Below are 27522 nucleotides of genomic sequence, written 5' to 3'. Positions count from 1 at the left end.
CTGCTCAGGCACAGCCTGGTAGATGGCTCACTACCCTTTTTCATCAGACTTTCCTGGGAATACCACAGTGCAGCACCTCCTTAAAACAGCATTTGAGTGAAAAGCATAAAAGCATGAATGCTACCACTCAGTAATGTCTGGCCAGTTACTGTCTGTTAAGCACCCATACTCACTTGGTTTTACAGTAAGCTACCACACAGACGATGCCCACCACAAGCAAGGCAACACAGATTCCTGTGATGGTTAAAACTCTCTTCTGGTAGAGCTCTTCCGCTTCTGCAAATGGAGAGAAAGAAACCAGTTACAAATGGGCTCCAGCACCAGGGATGCGTCTGGCTGCACAAGAAACAGCACTGTGTGTGGATAAGATGGAGAAGAGTGCTCGGTCAGACCTCCTACTAATCCACTGCCCACCTCTAATAGCTGACCCAAACCTGAGACAAGCCGGACCAATCTTACTTGCCCCTCAAGAGACCTTCACTCCTTTTGTCTCACTGCATCTTTGCCCTCTCTTGCTCAGTAGCTCACCCCTTCTGCGCTCAAACATACCTCTCACATTCTGTTCTTTTCCCACAGCAAAACTCGGTGACTAATCCCCAAAAGCCCCGTGGCTCCGCTCCTCTCCAGCAGATTCCCCCTTCTTGGCAACCTAGCAGCCTACCAAAGAAGTCCCTGAGCACCCCCCACTCACCACATACACGCATGCCCTGTGACGCTCTCATCAGGCTCTCTGCCCTGAAGGACTCAGAATACCTTTTCCTTGCAGCGGCTGCATGCCCTGGAGCTTGGCGGTGTGCTAGAAACCACCAAGCAACAGGCCCCAAAGCATGTAGGTGCTGAAGGGGACATCCTAAAAGAGTCAAAAAGCAGAATGAGGATGGAAAAGTGATAGCATGTTAGACAAAGAAAACTGAGTAGAGTAATTAAAATAGAGAAACCAATTACAATTATGGATTTTTAATGAAACCCTAGGAAGTGATTAAATTCCATAGCACCAAGTAACTCAGATGCACACACAAAATTCAAGCAGCTGCTGCTGCTTCTCTCAAATATCATCATTTGTCAGGGACTGTCTTTCAAACCAGAAAAGCATCAAAACCCAGACCATGCTGGAAGTGAGGTAATTCATTCACATTAATCAAAGCTCTAAGGAAACGCTAGGATGGTGCTGGCAGTGTGACTCAACTACCCTAGGCAGCAATCGCATGGCAAGAATGCCTCTTCCTCTGTGGCTACACCAGAGCAGATGCTCTTCTCAGCAACTCTCCACTCAGACCAGAAGAGGCAATTTCATTCTCCAGCTGGATAACTGAAAGAAGGCTTCAGTGCACAGATACCATGAGCATTTCACTTTAGCATCTATGAGTGATATCCTCGTGCCCCCATACTACGCGTTAATGATCAAGTTATTGGGGTTTGCACCTTCTTTAATAGATTAGGCAATAAAACTCATGCCATGGTTGCTGTGCTCGGCATGGTTCGCCATGCCACACTAAATGCCTTGAATGGACTCTATGATATCCCCAGTGCTGCCAAACAATGAAATACAGACCAGAAGAGAAACCGGTCTGGTGCCAGAACCCCCTAGGACTAGACTTTTAGCAAAAAAGACAAGAAGGAAGCAACAAAACATTCCAGATAACTGAACATTTAGACCAACTTCAGCTTGCCATTTTAGGAGGAAAAAGCATGGTTTTTGGGGGAAAAAAGTGCTAGGAAAATCATTTATCTCTTTTGAACTTTCAAAACGAGAATGGAGAAAGATTTGCTAAACAAGGGCTGAGAATGACAGCCCCGGCATGAAGATGCAAAACATAATCAGCAGAGCTTGCTTCATGCTTGTGCTGCAAAGCTGCAATTTAAAGACATATATTTCCATCTGTTTTGTTTGTACACTGGCCTTCGGCTTCATGAGGTGCTCAGTGTAGCAGTGAGGGTGCCGGGAAGGTAATGCCCTTCAATTCACTAGAGAGGCGGGCAGCTGAGGAGCTCCTAGATTCCGTCTTCACCATGGAGTGGGCCAGGAACAACACATCACAGGTCTCACCTGGGCTGAAAGTTTCTACACCACAGCAGCTTCAGCAGCTGACTGCACCTCCTCAGAGCCTGAGCCTCTGTGGCCTGGGACTGCTCCCAGAGCAGGGCCAGCTGCTAGCTGATCTGCTACTCTTGTGTTTTGCTACAGAGCCAGGTGGAGCTGGTGTGGGGAAAGAACTTGGGGGTGAAACACCTCCTTCAGCGACATTTTTTTTCCCTTGCAGAGATGCTCTATTCTAGGCATCAGCAACCATGGCAGACAAGTTTTCTTGCTCTTGCCCACCTCTGGGACCTGGATTCCAGCTGTACAGCTCTTTCCTTCAGAGAGGAGTTTTAGAGTTTTTATTGGAATCAGGAAAACCAGCTAGGACCATATCCTGGTTACAGATGGCAACAGGCAAGAATTTTGCTACTACCCAGCAAGATCTATCTTCACAAAAATCCCCACCAAAAACAGCTGGGCAGGAGGTCAGTTTTCACCATGGACCCATCCATCAAGCCAATTTTTTTAAAGATGCTTCACCAGTTATGTTTTTTTGCTACAAAGACTTTTTCCCCAACCATAGATCGTCCCCTTTGAACCATGGAGCAGGGAGAAAGCGCAATGCCATCAAAACTATGCCCCTTGCTCCCTGCCCCCCCCACTTTGGTTTTTTTTACCTATTTCCTACAAGACAGATTTTTTTGCCCAGGGCTCAAATCACAACCCTTGTTCTGGTGATCATGTCTGTATGGGACCCTTACTCTGGCATGTCTGACTGTCCTGAGCCTTCACCTGCATTGCATGGGGAATGTTTCCATTCATCAGAAATGCAGATCTAGCCTCTCTGTCTTGACCTACAGCTCTGCTATGTGAAGCAATGAAGTGTGAGGCTGTGCGTCACTGCTGCAAAACTAAAAATTGAATCACCTGCTGATAGTAATTTAGCTTGGCTCCTAACATCTCATTAAAATTGATGCTTGATAACACAGTATCTTCATGTTGCACAAAACCATCTCAACAATGACAGAAAGAAAATAAAGGAATGCACACTACAGTTTTGTATTTGAGAAGATAAGATCCTGGAGCAAGACTTTTCCATTTGTGTCTCTATACTCTACAAACACCACGTCTTCATCAGCAGCATCGTCACTCTACAGCATCAAACACTATGAACAAACCATGTGGTGCCACATAATGCCGACAGAATCACAGTCCAGCCATGGGTGTCACAGCAACGCATGAAAGTGAAAGACGAATGACAGAGAAGAGACGACTGCAGACTGGGAACACGATGTGTGCGGTTCTGTGATGACATTGAGAATGGACGAGGAAAAGGACAAAAGGTCAACAAAAAAGGGATGTCAAAAATCCTTATATTTAAAGTTTATTTAAGTGTATTAGCATTAGCAGCACCACTTTCTCTGAAACATCTGACCACAAAATGCATGTTTTCTGCAGCAGGGATGAATGCTGGAGAACACACACCAATCCTGGTGGATCAGACATGCAAAAGCCAGAGGAGACAAGTTTCTCCAGCTTCAGCTAGTGCGTGTCCCTCCACCTCAGGGACCCAAGAAGACAATTTAGGATCCAGAAATGAAGATTGGTGTCCCCATACCTCTAAAGAGGTGGAACTGAAGTGTCTATATGTGAGTATCTGCTCTGACTGACATTGCCAATTCAATGTTTTTAAGTTAACTCACGGGAAACTTAGCCTCAAAGATTTGCTTTCCCAGGTTCTTACTCAAGAAATACTTGATATATTTCTAAAAACAGACTGAGGAGAATGGCAGAAAAATAATATGATTGCGAGCAACTGGGCAGGAGCAGGTAATTGCCCAAAAGGCATATCTTTAAAACCATTTAAGTTCCTGCAGTGTTTTTCCAAACTTCAGCTTGCCATCATGATGCTCAGCATTACACCCTCCACTCTCATGGGAGAGTACTGCCTTTCCTGGGCTCACTGCTTTATAGACTAACTCATCTCATGCCACCCTTCTTGGAACGATTTCCTCCTGCTAAAGAACGAAAATAAGCTGCTAACCTTTGGGAGGAGGAATGGCAAAGCTTGTCCTGACCCTTTGTAGGATCCAGTGGAGGTTAGTGCGTCCGCTATGGTAGTTTCTATAAAAGCCCCTGATCTTCCTAAAACTTGCCTTTCTGTTCCTGGAACGTCTGCTCATTCCCCAGTGGTGCCTGCTGGCAGCCTTTCGGATGGACACAAACTCCAGCTTTTCAGTTAAATACACAAAAGCATGTTGAATGAGGAGATGTATGGCAATTGTACCATCCCACTCATGCCACACACACCAGGCTACTGCTTGAAACAAAGAAAAAAGTGCTGCTAAAAACACACGTGCATTTTTATAGGTTTACATTTAGATTCTGTATTTTGCTTTGTTGTTGGTTTTTGGTTTTGGTGTTGGTTTTCTTTTTTTCAATCGAAACATCTATCTTGGTGCCAGGGAAGAGAACAGAACAGTTGATTTTTTAATCATCCCATTAAAGCCATAAATATGTGGGCAGCTCTTAATGGCTTCTGATTAATAAATGAATGGTTGTTCCATACCCTTTAATTCAAATCCAAGATGCTCTGCCAATGCAGAAAGAAGACAAGGAAGAGAAAGAGAAAGAGAAAAAGAAAAACAGGTCTGTCAGAGAACTCTAATATATAAACACACACACTGTGCAGTTACAGCAGGTTAGCTTTTCTGTAGGCTCAGCAGCAGTTACACAGAAGACAGTGTATGCTTCAGAGCATTTCAAATTCCCACCAGAGCTCATATCTTATGTAAAGAAAGACCCAAACAAATTGCAGTGGAAGTTAATTATGAATTCTTTTAGTTAATTATGAATTCTTTTGAGATGAGCTATGTTTGTTAGTACCTGATATGGAATTCACAGTTTAGGCTGGGGGTGGGGGTGGGGGAAGAAAGGCAAAAAAATGTACACTTGTTCTGAAACAACTCCTAACAGGTCAAAACACATAGTGGCTGCATGAACCTGGTAAAAAACATTCATTCACTTTCTACAGGCAAAATATGCCCTGCATGGTTCCACACGCCCCTCTCTGCCCAGGGGCCTGTGCACCAAAGAAGTGTGCTGGGCAGACAGATATGTGGGCCTGCCAGCACGATTCTGCTGCCCATGACCTCAAGTCTGGTCTTGGATGCACAGCGTCATCTGGCAGCACTGCCTGTAAATCACCTGACAGCATGTCAATCCTGTGAGCACTGCTCTTGGCAGTACGGATCTGCAGCTGAACCACGGATACTGCAAGTGATTAGTTGCCTGGGTGAGGCAATGAATCCCTTGCAGATTTAAAAGTGCAAATTGCACTGGAAGTTTCCCTCAAGTCTCTGATCTTCACATTTCACTTCTACTGTGGTTCTGCATTGTTTTAGAAACAACAAGCATGCTGAAAAAAGCACAGATTGGAGCATCTGCTTTCAGATTCACATTCATTACAGGTAAGATTGCAATTCATCTTGCAGAGATAACACTAAGTAAAGGAGTTTGCCTAATGAATCAACAGCACAGTTATCCATAACAGGTACCCTCAATTTTAGTAATTTTCCTGGTACCGGCCTCACCTGAAGATAGTTTTTCTTACAAAAACATTAAAGTACTCCATACTTACCACTGTGCACAAAAGTGAGCTCTGCTGTTCCCAATCATGATACACACAAGATTATTTGCAGCTTGGAGGGGTCCAGATTTATGTACTACATTTTCCATAGGAACTGCTTTTTGCTGCACAGAAATATTTGCTTTCTTTTGCAATACTGTTCAAAATTTAGGTGGTGGGAAATTAGCACTAATTATTACGAAACATGTAAACATGTTTTCTAAAGCAGGTTCTTCTCTTCAAATCAATGCTGACATTTGGGCTTTTTTGGGGGGGACGGGGTTTGGGTAGGGTTGGGTTGTTTTAAATTTGGTATAATTTAAAGGTCACAAAACCTGGCTGCTCTCTGCTTCACTTCTCACAGTTGTGCAAAAGGAACAGCAAACTCTACCGTGTGTTTCACAGTCGTTTTGTACAAGCGGCAGTGACAGACACAATGTGGTGAGCAGCAGAGAACTGGATGGAATCCATTTGTCCTAAACCTCTCAGTTATCACATCTAGCCTTGACCTGTTCCTAAGGAACATTACAATTACACACACAGTTTCACCTGACACTATGATAAATGCATGCAGAGATACATTAAATGTCATCTATATATCTACGCTATTGATCCATCTGATAGCTGTATACTGCCTGTAGTGCCACATTTCCTCCCTGTTCCAGGACGATTTGCTGCAACAAGTGCAGCTACAAATGGGTGCAATTCAAAACTTTGCCCCTGCCCCCCCTTCCTCAGAAATGCCTGTGCAAACGGAGGTGGTGGACAGGACCTGAGGAACTTCCCACTGTCCCTCTCACATTAGAACTGCAGTTTCTTTTGGCTCCCCAGCCCCACGGAGCAGATACAGCCAGCTGGCTCATTGGATCTTAGCTACAGGTTTCTTCAGCAGGAGACAAACCATGCAACCGTGTAGCAGCTGGAATGTATATGCCTGCCACCACCTACAAACCCACTGGTAGCTTTGCAGATAGAGGAAGCCCTGCCCCAGCCTATACTCCTGCATCTGATGTCCATGGCTACTCAACAACCCTTTATCATCATTTCAGGCTACAGAAACTGCTTTGGTATCACCTGTAACTGAACTCTCCCCCTGCTCAGGAGTTGTTCCCAGTCTGGGCAGGTGTTGCCTTCTGTGCTGGGACACTGAAGGAGAAGACACTTCATGAATAGGCTGGGATTTGGAGGGTTTGTCTCTAAAGAACAAACTGTTCAAAACTATTCACGTTACAATCTAGAGGCTACTGAGATGACCCCAGCTCCACGGAAAACGTTGCTTCAAAATGTAATCATTCTGCATTCAGCAGAGGGGTATCATCTTCACAAACATGGCTTACCACATAGTGTGTGCCTATTTTATATCAATAATATACCACTTGCTGTAGCAGCCATGTTTGAGAAATCAAAATTTCTCCTAGAGACAACAACTTATTTTGGTCTGGAGCAAAAGATATTCCTGACTGCATACCATGTTTGAAAGTCTCCTTTGCTTTTTTAAGAGGTTGATAAGGAAAAGTAATACATCTTTAAAAGCTTTGAGTTATATTTGCTGCTAGGTGGAGAAGATGCTTAGCATGACATGTAGCACCTGCACTGTGTCCTGCCACAGCTAAGTCAACCTGCATTTTACCCTCCTCGTTAGACTGGCAGCCTGGCAGACTCGGCTTCTGAGGATGCCTAGAAACCCTTGGGCAACAGCCTCCTCTGTGGCCACTAATCATACAGAGGGAGGCATCAGGTCCAGGTAAGTCCTCCAGCTCTTCCAGACGGTGATTCACTCCATGCTGACAGCAGTGCTTGCAATGGGGTGTACTGCACCCCAGGCTTGTGGCAGAGCGACCCTCTGGGGTAGCTAACATTACATGGATGAATCCTATCTGCAGAGACAAACTGATACATGCCAGGAGCGCTGACGGAGCACAGTAGCACTCTCCAGCTCCCATAGGACAAGCTCCTCTGGAAGCAATATAGTCAAAGGCTACCATGCAAATAAATTACAGGTAGCTTTAGGCCGAGAAAACGGGTGTATTATTTTTCTCACACCATCAATCTTCTGTCTGAACTCCACACGTGCTTCCTAGTCATGGCAAGGAGCTAGGGCTGAGCACCCTGAACTGCTGTGAGACTCCCCAGACTACCTGAAGTGGGGACATGTTTTTTGGAAGATGTCATTCCAAATGTGCCTGCTGAACCTTTCTGAAAATGTTGGACTTAAGATAGAACCCATTCTTCCCAGTGCAGCCATCAGGGTTAAGGCAACAGTATCTATTGGCCTCTTTAAGGCATTACTTTGCAGTTTTTATGTTATTTTTTCACCTAAAAGCTAAGCTAGGCTCTTCTGTTTTGATCCTAAAGGAGGCTGGACCAGCAGCTTGGAAATGTTCAAATACCTAACTACAGTATGTATGGCAGAAGGCTGTCCAACAGAGAAAGGCAGCAAGCATGGGAGAGCTGAGGAAGGGGAAAAGTGAAGAAGTATGAAAAAGATAACAAAAATGTTTAATTTTCACACTCTTCATCTCAGCTGAAGCACATCTACAGGGAATTCAGGTTGAATGCCATCACCCAGATTGGTACCACTCAGCTGTTCAAAGCAGGGCTTGCTGAAGAGTCGAGTGATAGATGGACCTTACACTCAAGTCCCCCGAAGGCTGGCATTCAGCTGGTGTGGACTGAAAGAAAAAAATCAGTTGGACTTAGGTGCTAGCAGTAGGGTGGGCACTCTGTGGACCCACCGTCTGTCAAATTTTGTGGTGGACTTTTTTCTGATCGTTGGACAGAAGACAAAATGTTACACTTATTTGATCTGCAGTGACTTTGTGACCATGTTTCTCTCTATAATGTGTTTTACCTGTTTTAAAAGATGAACAGACAAAACCATCTTATCTAAAATATCCTTATAGGAGGAACGTCTCCAGACAAAATGGCTCTCACTGAACTGTAGATTTATAGGATGATAAAGAAGGATAAAAGACTTAGCAAACAGCGGTGAAAACTGGTTCTGTGGTCAGGTGGACTTCAGGCTGCCCAAGAACGTCATTAAGATGTTTCACTACTGCATGCATTATCGCCCCCAGGCACAGATGGTAACCCTAGAGGGCTACCTGGGTCACTCACAGAGCACACTCCAGTGCATGAGACAAAGTGGAGGATTAACATCTGAGGACCAGTAAGACAGACTGTTGGTAATAAATTATACATCCAGGCTTCCCCCAGGGGGTACAGGGAGCAATGCAAGACAGTCCAGTGATGCTGGGGACAGAGAACCCTGTGCTGGTGCTAAGGGCTGGGCAGTTTCCAAGTGGGATCTCCAAGTACAGAGTCCGCAAACTTTCAATAAGCTGCACAGCTATTTCGCTTCTCCAGTACTGTATCAATAAAAATAATTTGTTAGGCCTCAAGAGTCCAGATACATAACAATTAAGAATTAGCAAGTTGCTGTGAATTAGCGTGCAATTTAAGAGATCCCAAAGGGTAACCTGTACTGCTGTCCAGGGGAGAGGAATAACCCTGTTATGATAAGCCACAAAAGCCCTGTAATTACCCAGCCACACCACAGCATAGTCATCACCCTGTAATTAAGTGGTCAGTGGTTATTGTGCCATTGAAAGGAAGCTGCAGAATATCTCTGTGGAATTTAAAATGTTGCTAAGCATTGGTTTAGCATTCAGATGAGTAAGAGGTGGAGGAGGGAACAGAAAAGTAGGTAAGAAATAGTATTCTTCCACTTATCATTTTCATATCGCAATCAACAGGTAGAAAACTACTGCTGAATTGAAGTGAACAGAGAAGCTGAAATTCAGATATAGGCCTTTCCAGAAGAGCTTGAAGTGGTACCTTTGTCCTTCTGCTCACAGGGACACTGCACCTTGGTGTGAGGAGCAAGCGTCCAGAAACCAGCTGTCAGAAAGGTCACTTTTACATGTCAGGGTGATGAACAACATTCCTCTGGCTGCAGCCTGGTGACTTCAGAATGAACGGGACCATCCCTCAGAAAAATGAGAAGACTCTCACCCAGTGAGCCTGCACCACTCTGCTTCCACGGCGGTTTAGTCAGCAGGGATGGAGCCAGTTCGCGTGCCACTGTGGGAACATGCGATTCTGTTTCCAGCCCAGAGAGCCTGATGCAGACACTGCAAATAGAAATGTTTATGCTTTTCTGGCTGGAAAGGCTCTATGAAAGCAATTTCCTTGGCAAGAATGACTGATAGGAAGACCCAGACATCCGATCTGCAGGAAATGTGTTATGATAGGGCAGGAATCATGTTGATGAGATCATTACATAGATCACACCCAGTGATGGTGTGGTGGATGCTTAAGAACAGATGGTGGTTCTCATCTCTAGAAATACCCATATTCATCATCTATTGTTGTAAGGAATCTGTAATGCCTATGCCAGGGAAATGTCCTGCCACACGGCAAATCGATCAGGAGCCAGACCCATCACACCAAACGTTGATGGCTACAGTCAGGGAGTCCTGGGAGACATATCAAGCAGGGAAGTCAGGATACACTTTCATATCAGCGCCCACTGCAAGCAGAGTTGACCAGATAGTCTGTGACTGCAAGACTGATTTCTCAGCTCAAGCTCTTCTCCATTGTGTTTCCAGATCACTACACTGAGTACATGCAAAAAGAGCAAGTGCCTTCCTCCCCTTCAGAAAAAGGATTTGATGCCTGAATCTTAGGGGACCCCAAAGTTGAAGAGAAAACCTGCTCTCCCCAATGGACAGCAGAAAATGCTGCTCTGTGCTTCCAAGGCAGACCAGTAGGAAGACTCCAACTATGAATTAAAAGTCAATCTGTAAAGAAACCAAGAATGAAATATGGGGTAAAAATGGAGAACATGCTAGATTACATTGTATATGAATGTCAGATCTATTCCAGGATTTTTACAGACAGGCTACAGACTTCAACTAAAGTTAGGTCATGAAGTAGAAAATGAAAATGTTTCACTAACAAGAAGATGAATGGTATGGTATTTTCCTCTGGATCAGTGACAATTATTTTGGGTGATGAATAAATAGCAAAGTTAAGATGAAATTTCAGATTCCACAGTCAAGAGACAAGCATAAACACAAAAAATCATCCCAAATTTCTAAATTGTTCCATAAGCTGCAAGTGAAAAGGATCCAAATGTGCCGACTTAGGCAAGGTATAAACGTTCTCACTCACAATGTTTAACTTTTAGTATCTTGGCCCCACCAGGAGTGAAATAGCTGCCAACATGTTTCACAAAACCTTTACAATCAGCCAGTCCAAAGACTGGCAAATTACTTGAAACTTCCAGCAGGGCTTTACAAAGACCAGAAACGTTTCTTGTAGGAGAGAGAAGACAGAGCTAGATTGTGATCTGATGTAGAAGAGCAGCTATGAAATACAGGTGCCAGAACAGCTTTTTTTTAAAAAAGACTTTCTTAAAAGGAAGGATGATTTTGGACATGCTTTTGTCTTCTGCAAAGAGCTGCAAGCCATCATTGTGTCTTTGAAGCTGGACCCAGGAGACAGCTGTCAACTGGGTGAGTCTCCAGTACCACCCAGAAGCTCTCGTACTAGAAAGGCTTCCTGACTCTTTTGTGATATTGCTGAATTTTTACCCATGTGTACCAGTAGAGATGAAGATCTGATGGCAAAAGTGAAACGCTCCCAGGATACTAACACTATGGATTAATTCAGGCTGTGCATCAACTGTTTGATGTGTTAAACTTCTGCTCTCACTAGTGCATGGACAGCCATGCAGAGACACCTGTGATCTGTGACTCTTCAGGTACCACCTGTACCAGGGTCCTGGGGGAGCCATCCAACAGCTAAACCTCTGAGTTTGTACTCATCACCCTCAGCACCTTGGAGAATGAGACATCCCATCCTTGTGGCAGCACTGGAGCTCAATTAGACAAATGCTTCCTCTTTGGTTGCCAAAACTTGGGTGACTATGAAGGAAGCCTGGGGTATGAATTTGGACTCAGACCTCTAACACAAATTTCTAAAAGCCTACTGAAAAAAAAATAAATGAGTGTCTGGCTGCACTATTGCTGCAAAGCAGGGAGCAGGGAGGATAGGGATCAGAAGACAAGCTCATGATGTGAGCTCAGATTTCCAGTATGGCTGGTTACTCCTTGCCTGCACATCACAACCCCCATGGCCAGGATCGGGGAGGATTCCTGCTTTAGATCATATTTTGGAGTTAGGATCTCCCCGCCCTCTGGTTTCATTGGAGTTATATCATAACTGCAAGATCTAACTCCTGGAACTAGTGGACAAGATGACTTTACCATCATATGTACAATGCAGTATATATATTAATTATATCTGCAATGGCAATTGTATGGAGACATAGAAATATGAAGACCTTGATGTGAAAAAAAATTTAGTAGGATGATTTAATGACTCATCACCCATGGAAATAATCCTTTATATTCTCACCTACCAGGACATTCCCGTTTTATATAGTAATTGCAGACAATCACGGTCCCCTCTGTTCACTGCCATTAATTCTCCTTCAGTTTAAATTAAAACTGCTTTAAATGTTTCTTTAACGTGCCTCAGTTATATTGCACAGCCTCTGTAAGGCTTTCCTCTTGCAGGTTAGTTAAACCCTAGATAACATGATCCACTAACCTTGACCCATCAGCCAATTCCTTATGCGTGGATGAAGGCATGTGCAGAGACCAACTGAGTTCAGTGAAATACTGTACAGACACAAGGGATCTAACCAGGCTTAAGTCTGGACATCTTTTTCTTCTCAGATACGTACCTTTCAACTATTATAATCTTAGTGAATGCACAATTGTTTGCTCTGACATCTCTCCTTCCTTCTTCTGGTAGTTTTTCTGTTCTGATGAATGTGGGAAAGGCATCTGTCATATTGCCCTAAACTCACCTAGGATAAACAGGCTAAAGCTTTTAAGTTTTCTTTGCCCATACTTACTGGAGGTGGGATTACTGTGTGTCAGTGTCTCAAAGGCTCTCATCTGTGTTGCTGCCATTTAGCGGGTTATCATCTGTCTGCTGACTGGCGGTAGCCAACTATCTGCACATACCTAGCCACTGCTGTGCAAAATAAATGGGCTGCCTTAGATCTCCTTGTGGCATGAGCTTTGCTAGAAATCAGAACATGAGAGGCTTAGATGAGTGCAGGCTTAGTGTGAAGGCAGGCTCAGAGAGCTGGTGCAGTCAGGTCCAACAACCCTGCTCAGCAGTGGCACCTCGCCAGGCCAGAGCGATGCTGTCTGCACTACACATCCCTTTTCTCAGCTAAGTAGCTGTTTTAGCATGCTTCACTCCTTTTCTGCAGTATCTCAACACATTTCCCATTACATCTGTGTTAGAATGCAAGCAAAATAAAATGTAAACTCCTTATAAGCAGATAGGAACCAACCACCGAGATACTTGCTTGAATTCTGCTGTTGCAAATTCCCACCAAAAGCAAATGCTATATACAACTCCTAGCGAGCTCCTCTGTACAATCTGTTAGAAAATAGCAACAGTGTGAGCATAACATAGAAAAAAAAACCCTCGAGCTTTAACATTTCCTCTTCATTTTCAAGCAGCAAGGGTATAGACCTAAAACGTCTGGAAGTAGTCCCTTGATTATATGGTTGTAACAGCAACACAGAGAGACATCACATGCAAGAAAACCTTTCTAAATAAATCTAATTTGCATCTTCATAATTGCAGTGGTCTAGCAGGTATTTTAGACAATCAAAGAAAAACAAACCTCCAGAGCTACCTGTCAAACAGACAAAGACAGTTCGGACTCCTAGAGAATGTGGCGAGTTTTACCTGAGCAAAACCTGAATGAGCATTTAAACTGGTGAGATAGGAAGCTGCTAGCAGAAGAAAGATACACAACATCTGGCATGATGCTGGGATGCTGTACCATCTCCATCTGTGCCCCAAATTTGGCAAAGTATCTGCTATATCTTTTCAGAACAGCATCTTAAATTTAGTCCCCTCTGCAGGGACTCTCACTCAGCCACGGGATATACGTACTAAAAGTCATATTGCAATATTTAGTATTTATGTTAAAGTATCAGAAGGTTCTGATCTAGGCCTGAAAACCTAAAATACCCCAAATGCATTTAAAACAACACCAGTGTAGGCATCCTTATTTACTATTTAAGTATCTGTCAAGTTCTGGCAGTGTTCTCAAAACATGAATCAGGACAGAGTTATTTTATTTCCAGTGGAAATTCCTGAACCTCATTTAATCTGTTTCAGCTTTTGACCTGTCAGAACCCATATGGGATGAAGTACTGAGTGAATTACAGAGCAGCAGTAACTTCTACTGTGCCCTAATTATTGATTAAACTAGAAAGTAAGCATTTGCAGAGTCCAGATTCAAGTGAAATGCCTTTCCTATTCAGAAGAACACCAAGTTCAGTGCATGCTTTTCTGCAGCGTTGCTGTTACATGTATTACCCAACTATGACCTGAAAGTGAAAACAGCTATAAACATATATGAATCATCATCTTAGATGATTTTTATCCAAGTTCAGACAGGTAACCTGGATTGTTAAGCTGTTTTTACCTTACTATATTGCGGTTAAAGCAGAATTGAGTTAAGGAAATGTACATGTGTCAGCTTTAAAGTTGGCATTGTTCCTCTAACACATGAATAAAATTTAAACAAATCTAATTCCCATAAAAAGCAGCACTCTGCAGGCTGGGGAAAAAACACATGCCATTTACTCTTGCCATTAATGTTCTGAAAAGGCATTTTCCTGACATGAAACTCATTTTCACCCGTGTCGGTTTTGCAGCATGGCAACAATAACGTTTAAGCCAGTTGGACACCACACCATGAAGCATGCTACAAATCAGCTGCGTCAGGTGAGCATCCCACTGCTGTCTGCAGCAGGGATCCCTGATACCACAGGCTTAAAAGTGGAAAGGGAACACTTTTGCATCAGGTTAAAGATCAAAACAGAATGCTTTGTTTTGTCATTTTAAAAAGAGCTTACTTGGATGTTTTAGTCTGAAAATAAATCAATGGAGATTTCAACTTTGGAAGGCAATTTGGAACAAAAGGCAATGTAAAAACATCAAGTTGTCCCAGGGGCCTCACAAAGCCCATTTGCTTCTTGTCTGTATACTCTGCAGAAGGGAGACTAATGGGAGGCTTGCCGGCTATTAGCACGTGCTAATGAGACTCCTGCTACTGCCAGTTCAGGAGGAGGGCTGCTGGATTTCTTACAGAGCATGGGAGAAGGGGTACTGGCAATCTAAGAGTCATCATGGAGAGGCATTTCTCCTCTGGTTCCCTCTAACTAAAGCCTCTTTTGTGGCTCTTTTTAAAAAGCCTCTGCAAAATCACCATTTGTGGTGGTCCGCACAGCCAGCATGGAAGCAGGATGGGTCACACAGAGGGTCACCATGGGTGATGTCCTGCGCTGTAATTGCACCTCCTTTCAGGTCAGTCCTTACCCAGACCAGGATCCCACCGATGCTGGGACACTGAATATGGACCCAGAGAAGTTATCTGCCTTGAACAAAATGAACTGGTGATATCTATAAGCGAGGCATCACTGGAGACCTAGAGACTGTAGGAACTGGAAACTAGACACTGGGAAGCATCAAGCGCAAAGGCTCTTCAGACTGTGTCCCAGCATCAGTGGGATATTTACACCTACTGAATATGAGGTTAAAGGATCAGTCACTGTAGTTAGACACAACCCCATATGCAAGGCTGTCCAGCCCCTTAGGAGAGACATGAACATCTCTGTATCGAGGAGGGATATGGTTTGAGATGCCCAGTCAGCAGATTTAGCCCATATCTGGCATGGGAAGCCCTGGGACAGTGGCAGCCACCAGCGTGACCAATCTCTGGGGCTCCAGGCATGCATGTGTGCCCTGTCCAGCCTTCCTGCCAAGCTCCAGGACCTGCCTATGAACCAGCCTCCAACCATCTCACCTGAACAGCATGGATGCTTGGTTTAGCATCCTCACCTCAGGGCAAGTTTCACTACAGCCCTCCCCCATGGTTTTCTCAGTTCATACAAAGAGACTCACACACACCCTCACAAGAGCCGTGGGAAAAGGTACATCTCTTGCACTGCACGTCATAGCCCATCTTGAGACAGTAATGCTAGCAGGTAGAGCTTACCACACAGACTGTTCTCACACAGCACACCACATAACCTTGTGCCTTATTTGCATTTTGCATGAAAAGAGCAAGCAACATTACATTCAATCAGAAATGAAAGCAGAACCCATTCTAACAAATGGGGAGATGACAGGAGCCCCGATTCTCCTCTTGAACACGATCACAGCTCCTCTTAGGGCCAAGCAGAGCTGGGAGTGCACAAGACAGGAAGAGGGCTCTTGGAGAACAGAAGAACCTGCTTTAAGGACACAACACAGAGCTACAATAACCAGGGAGAGAAAGAAGTAGAAAGAGACATACTGGAGAAGCTGACCATTGCGAAATGCTGACACCGGTCTCCTGTGAATTCGATCGGACACCTACCGAAAGAAAGAAAACCAGAGAGAGAGAAACAAGATAGCAAAATGACACCCAAACAGACTGAACTGAGGCCCCTTCTGATCCCTTCCATGAGTCCTATCCATCAGCTTTCAGCCTTCACCCTTACCTGCATCCCTAAGCCCTAGCCCAAAGCTGACACCAAGAGCCATCCCTGACTAGACCACTCTACATCCACCGCTGTGCCCGGGAGGTTTTAAGTAGCGTGGTGCATTGTTTGTCTTCAAACATACTTTGCTTAGGATCTGGCATGTACAATCGCAAAGGCAGTTTCTCCAAACATCTCTGTCCGAAGAATCCGTTTGGACATCTGGAGGGGAAAAGGGGAGAAATCACAGAACATGTCTGGCACCATTCTTGAGGCTAAGGTCAGAAATAAAAAGTGCATTGTGATGAATGGAAAAATAAAGGCTTTACGCGCATATTTACTCTTTGCTTTGCTTTAACCAGGCACCTGCAACATCAGCATTCCAGCTCTGTTTTTGGCCTGGGTCTTCAAGCCATCAGCCAAACCCCTCCTTCCTTCCTCTGCCTGCCTACTTCCTTCTCACCTGCTAGAAGCACCAGCTGGCAGGAAGACTGAGATGGGCTGGATGCTACTTTCAGAGACTCTCCTTGGAGATGCTATCTAGACAAGACTGGCAAGAGGCACCACAGAGCGGCGAGCAGCTACTCAGATGACAGAGAGCATTGCGTATGGCAAGCGCCTTCCTGTTACTGCCCCAGAGGTACCTGCGGGATGTTCCAGGGAAAGGGGTTATGTTGCGGTTAGGCAGAAAGCGTGTACAGAGTCTCTGTATTAACAGAGAGACAGGGACAGAGAAGAAAGCCAAACTGAACAGGTCTCACATGCTGCCCAACTGCGAGACTCTCAGGCTATCGCCACCAACGTTACCTGATGGGCTGAGATGTGCCAGCTCACGGGGCGCTGCTTATACATTATCACAGTGCTGCAGTGGCAGGGACAGTGCCCTGCAGATGAGGGCCACCAGGCACTTACATGCTCGTGAGTAAGCTCCCTGGAGCAGCTCCCATGCTGAGCCAGGTTTGGGGAGCATGGAGACATGGCTGGGGGTGCAGCAGGAGCTGTGGAACCACACACTGTGTAGCAGCAGCACTGGCATCCTCTGCACTGTGACCCACCGCGGCTGTGGGTGAACCTGGGAAACGGTGGGAGCTTGGCTGTGGGTGGTCAGATGCCTCTCTCCCAGGCACTTATCTCTCTCCCTCACTTCACATCTTTTCTTCTGGCCTCCTTGGACAGTCCCTCAAAGTTATCCCTAGCTTTCTTCAAGCTATTACCTACCTGCCCCACAACCCCCTCCCTCCTTCCTCAACTGACCTCTCTTTCCTCTGAGCTTAAGAGGTTTTTTTATCATTATAGCTAGAATCTTAACATCTCTTTTCCGACTTCCCAGGGTAAGTGGGACATATCAGATCTCCCTTGCTCTCAGATGCCACCCACAAGATCACACTGTCCCTCAGTGTTTGGCTGGCCCCAGCTGGTCAGCAAAGAAGGGACTGAAAGACACCTCAGCAAAATGGTTGTGAACCAGAGGCCCGAGCCCGAGGTCAATGGCTTAGCTCCCTGCCAGTCCACTGTGAAGGACAGCAAGCAGCTAGAAGAGCCTTGGCAGAGCATCAGATGACTGGTCCCCACCAACATGTGGTGGGGTGAAGCAGGGCAGGTCCGGGTCCCACATGCTTGCTGCCAGCCCCGCGTGGGCAGTGCAGATCTGACCCTTTCATGCCTCCCAAAGGTGCACTAATGCCTGCTCCCAGGCTATGGACACAGCAAAGGGGATGAGGAATGGATGGGTTTGATGTTCAATATGACCAAAGCTTTGCAGTTCTAAAGCTTGTTGGCAGATTAGTTCTGTGCTGTTGCTCAAGGGCTATGGCAGCATTTGTCGTTCTTGACAGATTTATATTTAGATGGCACGTTACAGATTTGCAACTCCAGTGGCAATAAAAAAAAGTCAGGAAGAGAGATGAATTCTTGGTTTTTTCTCCTTGCTTAAGGGAATACAGACAGGTTTTTCAGCAACTATCTAGTTCCCTTCAGAGGAAGAGGTAGAAATTAGAGAAGTCTTCCCTATTCATTATGACCAGAAACCCTTGATTTTTAATAGTTGTCCCTCATCACAGACACACACTGATTTGGGCCAGCAGTTCAGAATCATGACATGGGAGGGAATGCTAGGGGCTCTCATCAGCTGCACCAGCTGTACAGACCAAGGGTACACCAGCCCACCTGTCAGGCCTGCAAGGATACCAGCTTCTCCAAGCTGGAGGGCTCCTCTCCAGATGGGAAAGGTGAGATTCTGCTGAGATCTGGGGAAGGGACGACGTGGCTGGGCACAAGGCAGGCCAGGGTGTAAAGATCTCTGGCAATGGACGTTGCTGGCACCATTCCCTCAGTGCACTGATATCTAATCCCCACCCGGAGACTTGCATGAGCACTCACGGGGGGAAGACCGAGGCATTTGCTGACACACTAATACACAACTGGCACAGGCTCCTAAAGGAGGCCATCCACCTGTGGGACAGCCTGCTGGCACTCCAGAGGCAGCCTGAGCCTCAGTGCTGAATGCCTGCAGGGGACCTGCAGATACACCTCTGAATCCAGCATGATCCAAGAAGATACAGCCCATAAAAGGCTGCATAATGTCTCCATCCCATCTACTGTCCTTGTCCACCTCAACACCCCCACAGCTCCAAACTTGTCCCATAAAGAATGCATTTCCCAGTTCTCCAAGGCAGGGTGCCCCATGTCCAGGGGACATTTCACCTGCTGTCCCCCTCACAGAAGAAAACTTTGGAAGGCCCTGCATGACTGGTGTGGCTTTGGCACTTGACTTCTTGCTGGTTTTCACTGCAGTTTTGGTAGGTCTGCACTGAGCAAAAAAAGCCGGTGCACCTTCACTGCCCATGACCGAACCTGTTTTCTGTGCCATACAGCATCTGGGTTTTGGGACCTGTGCTAACACCTCCATGTGCACCTCAAACTGTTTGGGGAGAATTTCAGGGCATGGCTCTGCATAAGGCTTCACTGAACTCCCTAGTCATACACTTACATTTCTCAGTATCCAAGTCACTTTTGAAACTGGAAATTTGACTCTCTGGTCAGGCAAATATCTTTGAAAAATTCACCCTCTTCTCTCATTCTTGGATGTTGATGTCTTGGAGCACAGGAAAGGGAGACATACCCATAATGTCGTTTCAATACCAGGGAGCTCAGCCAGCTCCCAAGCAAAGCCCAGCCCAAGAGGTTATCATCAGACATGAGGCTTGTTGACTGTCCCCGTGATGAAGCAGAGGGAGCTGGTTCTGGGAAGCGGACTGAAGAAGATGCCCTGTTGGCAATCAAAGAGCACAAACCTGAGGCAGCTGGGTGATGCAGACTCACAAGGACAGCCCTAGGGAAGCATGATTTTGGAGAAACCTTTAAGAGATTGCACTGTGGCTTGAACAAGGCATCCAAAATAGGTGTCTTCACAATCCTTTTTGAAGTTTACTCATCACCACTGATAGTATTGAACTTCAAGGGTAGTCTTCAAGGGTATCCAATTTAGCTTGCAACGTGCTGCCCATCTGTTTGGGTTCTGAGATTCCATGTATGTTGTGAGGACGCCAAAGGGCGTCAAGGGTGCTGCTGAATGAAGCCAATGTCCTACCCACCTCCAAAAGAGGTTCTTTGCCTGAACAGAGCTAAAACTGTGTCAGGCACACACCTGCAAGAGGTCAGCCAAGGCTGGAATTTCAGTGTGGGACTGAAGCTGTATGCCCTTAAGGAAAGACCGAAAATTACATGAAAATTTGTGGAAGGAAATAAAAACCCAGAGAAAGAATTGGTGAGAAGTGAAAAAGTAAAACAGAAAAGTGTCAAAGAAGCTTTGATGCCACGACAGCTACCATATAGCCCATCTTCAGATCTCTGCAGTCAGCCTAGCGTGGGTGGGGAGAAGAGCCTTCTAGGCAGAAGGCAGTAGATAACTGTCTTCTCTGTGTCTAGGACAACTCAAGCTTTTCATCTGTAGTTACTAGTGAATCAGCACTTGGAAAAGTGACAGAAAAGAAGCCCTCATGAACATGAGCACTCTCTGGCACCTCCCAAACTAGCATACAAGCTGTCAAGACACATGCTCCGCTCTGGCATCCCCGAGTCCTGATTCCTCATAAGTAAGGCTGCTGGCAGCAACAGTGACCAGCAGAACTCTGAAAGCATGCAGTGTTCATGGTTCTTTTTTTTTTTTTTTTTCAGCTGTCTCATACTTCTAGGCTGGTGAAGGTGATTTGTTATTTATTACCACAGCTCCAGATACAATGTCTAGGAAGACATTTCCAGCATGCATAGCACACAAGTCTCCCAATCTGGACAGCAATAGAAAGCACCCCTTCTGCATGCAGAATCTGCTTCCTGTGGTAAGGGCTTCTGGGCAGCTCTTCTCCAGTGGCCAAGTGTATGGCCTGAGGGATACACCTGATCATTAAAGCTCACTAAGGTTGAGAGCCATGAGACAGTCTTCAATCACGGCATCCTTCTCCTGCACATTTGACCCTAGCCAAGAGGCTTTGACTGGCTATCCCACCAAAACAGAGTCCCTCCTCCTTTTAAAAGCTCTTGCAGGGACCACATAGATGGTGAACTGTTTCTGCAAATATTACCTTTGGACTTCCTGGTCCACTCCCTGGTGTCATGGAGGCCCAACATGTCTCTCCTCAATAGCCAACAGAAGTGGACACAGCTGTGTCTGTATGAACAGTCTTGGGAAAGTACAAGACTGCACCAACCTCCTGCAGGCAGCACCTTGTCCCCTCTCTAGCCTGTGAGGAGGACCCCCTGATAGTGCCCTTGCTTAACTCCATCCCTTTCTGCCTAACCAGGTGCATGAAAATGTTAAAACATTGGCACATCTGAAAATTTGCTGCTTGCAAATGCCATCAGTAAAACTGATCTGGAGGTGGTTTATTTTTTGTTCAGATTCTGTTGTTGCTAGAAAATGTCCAATTCTTTCAGTTTTGACCAATTCCTTAAGACTTTGGTTTTTACCCCATTTTGAAAACATCCACAAAGTTCTGCTCTTTGCTTCAGGATGAATTGCAGTTAAATATTTACATGGTAAAAAAAAATGCAGTGAGATGATCAGCCAAATAAAGCATCTCAAAAAGTACAAACCAAAATGGTTTGGATGACCCATTTCTATGTTGTTTGCAGAGCACTTATTTACAAAAACTGAGAAACTTTGACCTTTTGCCCTGTATCAGGGCAGAGCAATAATCATTGTTTATTATTATTTGGTACTGTGAATTAATAACATCATTATCACAATGTTCCTGCTGGAAACAAAACTTTTTCTCCCCAGCTGTTGATCTAAATCTTGCAAGGGCTGGCACATTTCCTTTACTCCCGCAGATCTTAATTAAAGTATGCCCAATTTAGTAGCTCTTATAATGCAATCCATGTTACAGAAGAATGTGAACGAGCAGGTGCTTCAAAATAAGGAGAAGCTGTAGCAGAAGGACACAATGCACTGATATAAGCAAATGGAGAAATGTTTCAAGCATGTTGCTTATTTGTGAAAAGGGCTGAAAAAGAAGACAGTTCTGTCATTGTCCCCTGACCAGTCCCAGATGATCAGGCTCTGGAGAGCCACAAAATGCTGGACTCCGCAAAATCACTGATGGGAAGAGAAGAAAGCAACCAGAATAAATGCAGAGGCTTTATCCAGAACAGCTAATCAAGGCATGTTTGCTGTATAGCAGAGCAGGGACACCCACTGTTAGGCTCAGTGAAGACAACAGTGCAGCTCCAACTGAGCTGTGGGAGCTTGGCAGAATCTGCAGTGTTGTCCTCACTGAGCCCCCCTATTGCAGGATCAGCTTCCACACTCTGATGGTGTTCAAGGGTCTGTTACATGTGCATTAAAAAGGGCACATTGAATGGGATGCATAGAGGGCCACTTGAACCTGGAAAGGTACCCGATGCCATCACCCGAGATACAGTGTGCAAACCCCAATGAATGAGCCCTGGCTGCTTCAGGAGATTTGGAACAGGATGTGGAGATTTTCACCCCTAGTTCAAACTGTGGGCTCTTCATTTCCAAGGACGTTGCAACACCTTCCCGCAGAACTGCTCATATATCCATGGCAAAGTGACGTCCCTGTGGCTGCGCAATGGGCAGCTTGTGCTGACCAGACCAGTGGAGTCACCAAGAAGGATGGCATAGCTCCTGACACCACAGGGGAGATAAGCAAGCTGTGCTCCAGGGAGGACCGCAGCCGTACAAGATCACCTGATATTCATCCCTTTGAAAGGTACTCTGGAAAAGCACAGGAGAGCTGGCAATGTGGCTAACCCTCCAAAGTTATCTTTCCCCTTTCCTGGGAAAATCTGCAGGAAGCAAGACACATGGAGGGGGTAAGCAAACAGGCTTATAGGAAGTGAACATGTCATCTTGTGAAAAGGTGACCTGCATACATCAACTAGTTCAAAAATTAACTGATTTTTTTTGCTTTCTTTTGTTTTTTATTCTCTCCTTGACTTTCACTTTTCGTCTGAGGTCTTCCAGGCCTCTGACCTCACTCTCTCAACGCAACGCTGTCAGCCCAAACCCAGAGAGTCTGTTTATCTGTCAGCATTCGTAAATCCTTCAGCCTGACTCTTGCAAGCACAACTGGTCCAACATGACATGGGGGTGTTGCTCTACAAAGCTCTTTAAGTCTTCTGATACCACACAATTTAGGAAGATCCTAGGGTACCAGCCACTTCAATTGCATCAGCCACACAGAAGAGTCACAAAGCACATTTAAATGGGCAGAGAAGGACCATGCAGTGATGAGATTTTGCTTTGTTTCTTTGTTTGGCTGGGAAGACCCCAACTGTAGATAACATGTGCCAAGACCTAAGTGGGAAAAAGTGTATTTCTGCTGTGATACACACACTATCACAGCCCCGTGGGGCATGGCAACCAGCAATAAAAGATTAAAGCAGCCTCAAACTACTCTAAGTTGTTCTAAGAACCCAGTGGGCTCCAGGACTGAGGCAGACACAAGATCAGAGGCTGCTAGCCACCCCAAGCGATACAGTCAGCTGGATGCAACAAACCAGTCACCTCTCTTCTGTGTCTCAGGCCTTGAGCCTTGCTTGTGTGCATCCCTTCTGCAGGCACAGGAGTCTGCTCTACTCAAACTCACCACTTCCCTACAGTTATAGTGAGAAACCAGTCCAATTTGTAAGGCTTCTCTGAGCAAAGTGGTCTGGAGAAGGGTCAAGAAATTCTTCCTGTCAAAAGAGCACGGGGCTCTTTAATTTACTAGGGTTATTGAGTCAATTCTGTATGTGTGTGGCTCATTCATTTCCTGGGTTTACACTGAAAATTTGCAGAATATCTGAGGCAGATCACACTTCTCCCATGTAATTTCCAGGTGGTCTGTTTGCAGAGTCAAAGTAACAGCACAGATTGTATCATGTTCAGGTTTCCTTTGGCACTAGCATGTGTAGAATTTACTTCAGATTAAGGACAAAATTATGCAAGCACACAATCCAAAAAGACACAAATTCTGACAGCTCCAAGTCCATTCTGGGCTCTTCCCTGGTGAAGAAAACGCATTGTCCAAGGTCTAGCTGAAGCACACTGAAAAGGGATGGAGGAGGTGGGTTTACAGGCAAACAGTCTGTTCCCCAGAATTTAAAAGACCAAGAGGAACACGTTTCCAGGAAGCCTGTTAAAAAATAATAAGAAAAGGCCAGCTGCCAATTCAGGCGATATAACAAATCATCTGTAACAAATGAGCCACTTCAGGAGAAGAAATAGTTTGAGAACCCAGCTGCTATTTTCACTCCAGAATGCCAGGGGTAACATCTACAGGAAGGATCGCCAGTGCTTGTGGACAGCTGCAAACAATGAAATCCACCCCAGAAAGCTGATTACAGGAGGGTGGCAGGTAGTGAACAAGAATATTCTAAAATTCTGTTTTCTGATAGCTTTCCAGTACAGAAAGGCTGGTAACATCATATGAGTGCTGGGGTTCTAGAAACTACTTAGCCTTCTGTGAAAGAGGACTGCAAGCTGGTACGTGGTGCCAGAAGACCCCCCAAGGCCCTGCTGACTCTAGTCAGAACAGAAAAATGGGAACAGCACATGGACACATATGTTGTTACTGGCTCAAGATGCTCCAATGGCTCTTGTTTGATCTTCGAGGTATTTGAAGAGGTTGTGTGCAGAAGGACCTATCAACCTCCTCCATGCTCATGTCTCAGAGGCATGGTGTGGCTGGAGGACCACGACTGGCTCCCGTGTTACAGAGTTGAGAAATGCAGGTCAAAGCCTTCATCTTTGCCTCCTCTAGTTTCTCCTCCAAATCTGTATTGTTGTATCTTTCACAAACCACAGCAGCAGATCTCCTTCTTGGTGCAACTAGGAACCTGTGAACCATTTCAGCATTTTGCTAGTTCGCAGGCAGACAAATGTGAAGTCCATTCATCCATCATTATCCTTCCTCAAGAATCATCCATGTTACTGGGAAAGCCATTTTATGGGAAATATTATGTTCAGTTCAAATGCTTCTGCGTTCCTCAATAACTATGGTCTTCTGGAGTCCAGAAACTCTAAAATTACACCACTTCAAAAGCCAGGATTTCTTATCTTCAGTCTATGATTTAATGATAAAAGCACTCAAGGAGAATGGACATCCAGATATCTCCTCAAGCAGTAAGATCAGAAATGACTGCACTGTCTGGAAGGTACTTGGGTCCCCTGGGTTCCTGTTAACACAGATCTGTCTTTTCTGGCAGATGAATCATGACAGTGCAGACCTTCAAAGTACCTCCTTTTAGGTAACACTTTGCTGTGCCCCGCTCCCTGCACCCCACCCCCCACCCCCCCACCCCCCATCTTTAATTACAATCTGGTTTAGCCATTGGTGTCTTGGAACTCATCAGAAAAGGAAATCAAGGCTTTCAAGTGATATGAAATAATCAGGTCTATTCTGTACGGCACATAAAATCTTAATGGAATCCATCACTGAGCTTCACCTCCACTCATCAGCTATCATAACAGCCTGGTTTGAAGGTAGACTTTTTCTTCACTAGGCTGGAATTACTTGGGTTAAAACAATCTATCTGCTGAAGACACTTGCTAACTACGATGTGCATTGTTCATTAGGAAAAACAAGAGCGTTACCGTTACAGCTGCATGTGGCAGGAGTTCAGGTAACTCTTGTTGTAATTAGAAATTGATTCTATTTGAAAAGTCTTGATCTAGATTCAAGTTCTTTCCAAAAGAAACAGCCTTGAGATATATGCTTTTGACACCACCACAGTGCTCACAGATAGAGATACTGATTCATACACTTCTTCAGGCTTCAAGGGTTGAGCCCTCCCCAGCCTGGAAAGACTGGAAGTGCTGGAGCTTTTCGGGTCTGCAGCTGCACCAGAATAGTGTCTGTGACTTTGATTCATCATATGGGACTTCCTCCGTGTTTCCTGTGGGGAACTTAGTGCCCCAGATGATGATGCCCCCACAAGATGAACTTCATGCCACCAAGAAGCCTGCAGCAGAGACAGCTACCCTAAAGCACGGACCTGTGGAGTACAAGGGCTGCTCTCACTTCATGCACATGGGAATGTAGAGGACCACAGTATTTGCTTTCTGTCCTACCCGGCTCTTTTCCTGTCTGAAGGGGCAAGCCTGGGAGAACTGGAAGATGTTGTTTATCCTATATCCTTCCCACCACAGCTGATCCTGCATTGGAAAGTAAGTGCACAGGAGCTCAGCAGAATGCATTTCCATGCGTTGTTTCCTACTGCTTCCTGACAAAACAAGGGAATACTGAGAGAAGGGAGGAGTTGTGTTAAGCGTCAGTCGGCTCACAACCCTTCCAGGAGGGGTGACGGTTCCGTTTGAAGGCGTCCTTCAAGGCCTGAGGAGCTGAGGTGTCTAGTGAGTATCACACCATGCAGTGGCAGTGGTAGTAGGTTGACATCCACAGATGTAAATACCTTGGGCTGTGCATCTCCACAGAGAGGTCTCTAGGCCACACAGGGAGAAAATCAGCAGCTCTGTGCTTCTCCAAGCTGGACACAGTGATGCTTGGGTCCCCAGGTGCGCTCAGAAGCTGACTGCACCTGCTCAGCAAATGCACACCCAGGGTACCACCTCATGCTCACTCCACAGGAGCCTGGGGACTGGTACAGGTGTGCTTTAGGGAGCTATGTCTCCAGCACTGGCAATCAGACCACACTTCTTGTTCGCAGCCCCCATTTGGCTGGAGGGTGAGCTGTGAGATGCTATTGGGCTTGCTGGCTGTGATAGGTTTGAACCAGAGGTGAAAAGGTCTCAGATCCCATTCCAGGTCCCTTAGACTATGTAGCCCCACTTTAACCTCTCTAAGAAATTTCATTTTAAGAATCTTAGTATGTCTCCCTTATGGAAAGTATGGAAACTTTCTGCAGGTTTTAACATTTGAAGGTGAGAAATAACGCACAGCCTGCCACAAAGTGGTGAACAGCTGTGTGCTAAACCTGCTTCTGAGCCCATGAGGTGCAGGCACTGAGGTAAGAGACAGGTCTCAGCAAAGGCCCCCTCCAGTCAGAGAGGAGGAAGATGGCCTTGTACTGGGAAAAGCTCCCCCTGCTTGCAGGGGGGGACATGTCAGCAGGAGATGCAGAGCTTTGACCTAGCTCAGGGAGAGCAAAAGGGACCCGACCTTCCCTGAAGCTGCAGAAGAGAAAGGGAAGAAAGGGAAACACCAGGACAAACATATTCATAGAGGAAGAGTCAGGAGAAGTGAACAGCAATATTTGCACAAAAAGGAAAATACAAACCCTCCTCCCCTACCCCAACCCCTTCGGTCTCCCTTTCTGAAACTGCAATTTTTCTGCTCAAACTGAAATTGCCAGGAGAATTTCAGAGCTACCCCTCCTCCAGCAGTTGCGCAGAGGTCTCCTTTCCCCCAGCCAAGTAATTTCCATATTGACACAAGAACTACACTCACTTACTTGCAAGACAGCTGATTAATCCCCTCGATGTAGTAGCATACCCCTCCATTGACACAGTAGGACTTGGCTGTTTCGTTGCATTTTCTAGCATGCCCGGACCAGGAGGAGAGAGTTGTGGTTACTGCAGAGGAAAAAAAACAACACACACACACATACAAAGGATATATTGTTATTCCCTTTGTTGGGAAATTCTGTTTTCTTAGATGGTTTTCAACTAGTTCATTTGCCAAAGTAAAAACCCCAGAGCTACAAACCTCAGCCTGTGCCTTTAGACCCACCTTCACCTTTCCAGGTCCTGGGGCTGCAACTTGACCTTTACTTTCCCAGCAAAAGTAGCTAAGTGAGTGAGGAGTTGAGGACGCGCCTTCCTCTAAGCAGCCAGCATGTCA

The 27522-nt window shown here is 45.5% G+C and overlaps 1 protein-coding gene across 15 annotated transcripts in view; it reads right to left on the bottom strand.

The window, feature by feature from the left end:
- NRG2 (neuregulin 2) overlaps nt 1–27522 on the bottom strand; it is a 164338-nt gene that overhangs the window by 7361 nt on the left and 129455 nt on the right. For 12 of the 15 annotated variants that reach the window (XM_080399336.1, XM_080399330.1, XM_080399344.1 and 9 more), the window contains 4 exons: nt 27134–27254; nt 16054–16112; nt 4590–4613; nt 174–276 (listed from right to left, as the gene is read on the bottom strand). In XM_080399336.1, coding sequence (XP_080255462.1) covers nt 174–276; nt 4590–4613; nt 16054–16112; nt 27134–27254 — 307 coding nt within the window. Of the gene's footprint in view, nt 1–173; nt 277–4589; nt 4614–16053; nt 16113–16364; nt 16442–27133; nt 27255–27522 lie in introns of all 15 variants that reach the window. The other 3 variants (XM_080399337.1, XM_080399339.1, XM_080399338.1) reach the window with 2 other exon arrangements.

The sequence above is a fragment of the Falco punctatus genome, assembly GCF_963210335.1.
Source record: "Falco punctatus genome assembly, chromosome: 8".
In the NCBI taxonomy this organism is placed as follows: domain Eukaryota; kingdom Metazoa; phylum Chordata; class Aves; order Falconiformes; family Falconidae; genus Falco; species Falco punctatus.
This window is presented reverse-complemented; position numbering and strand designations above follow the sequence as displayed.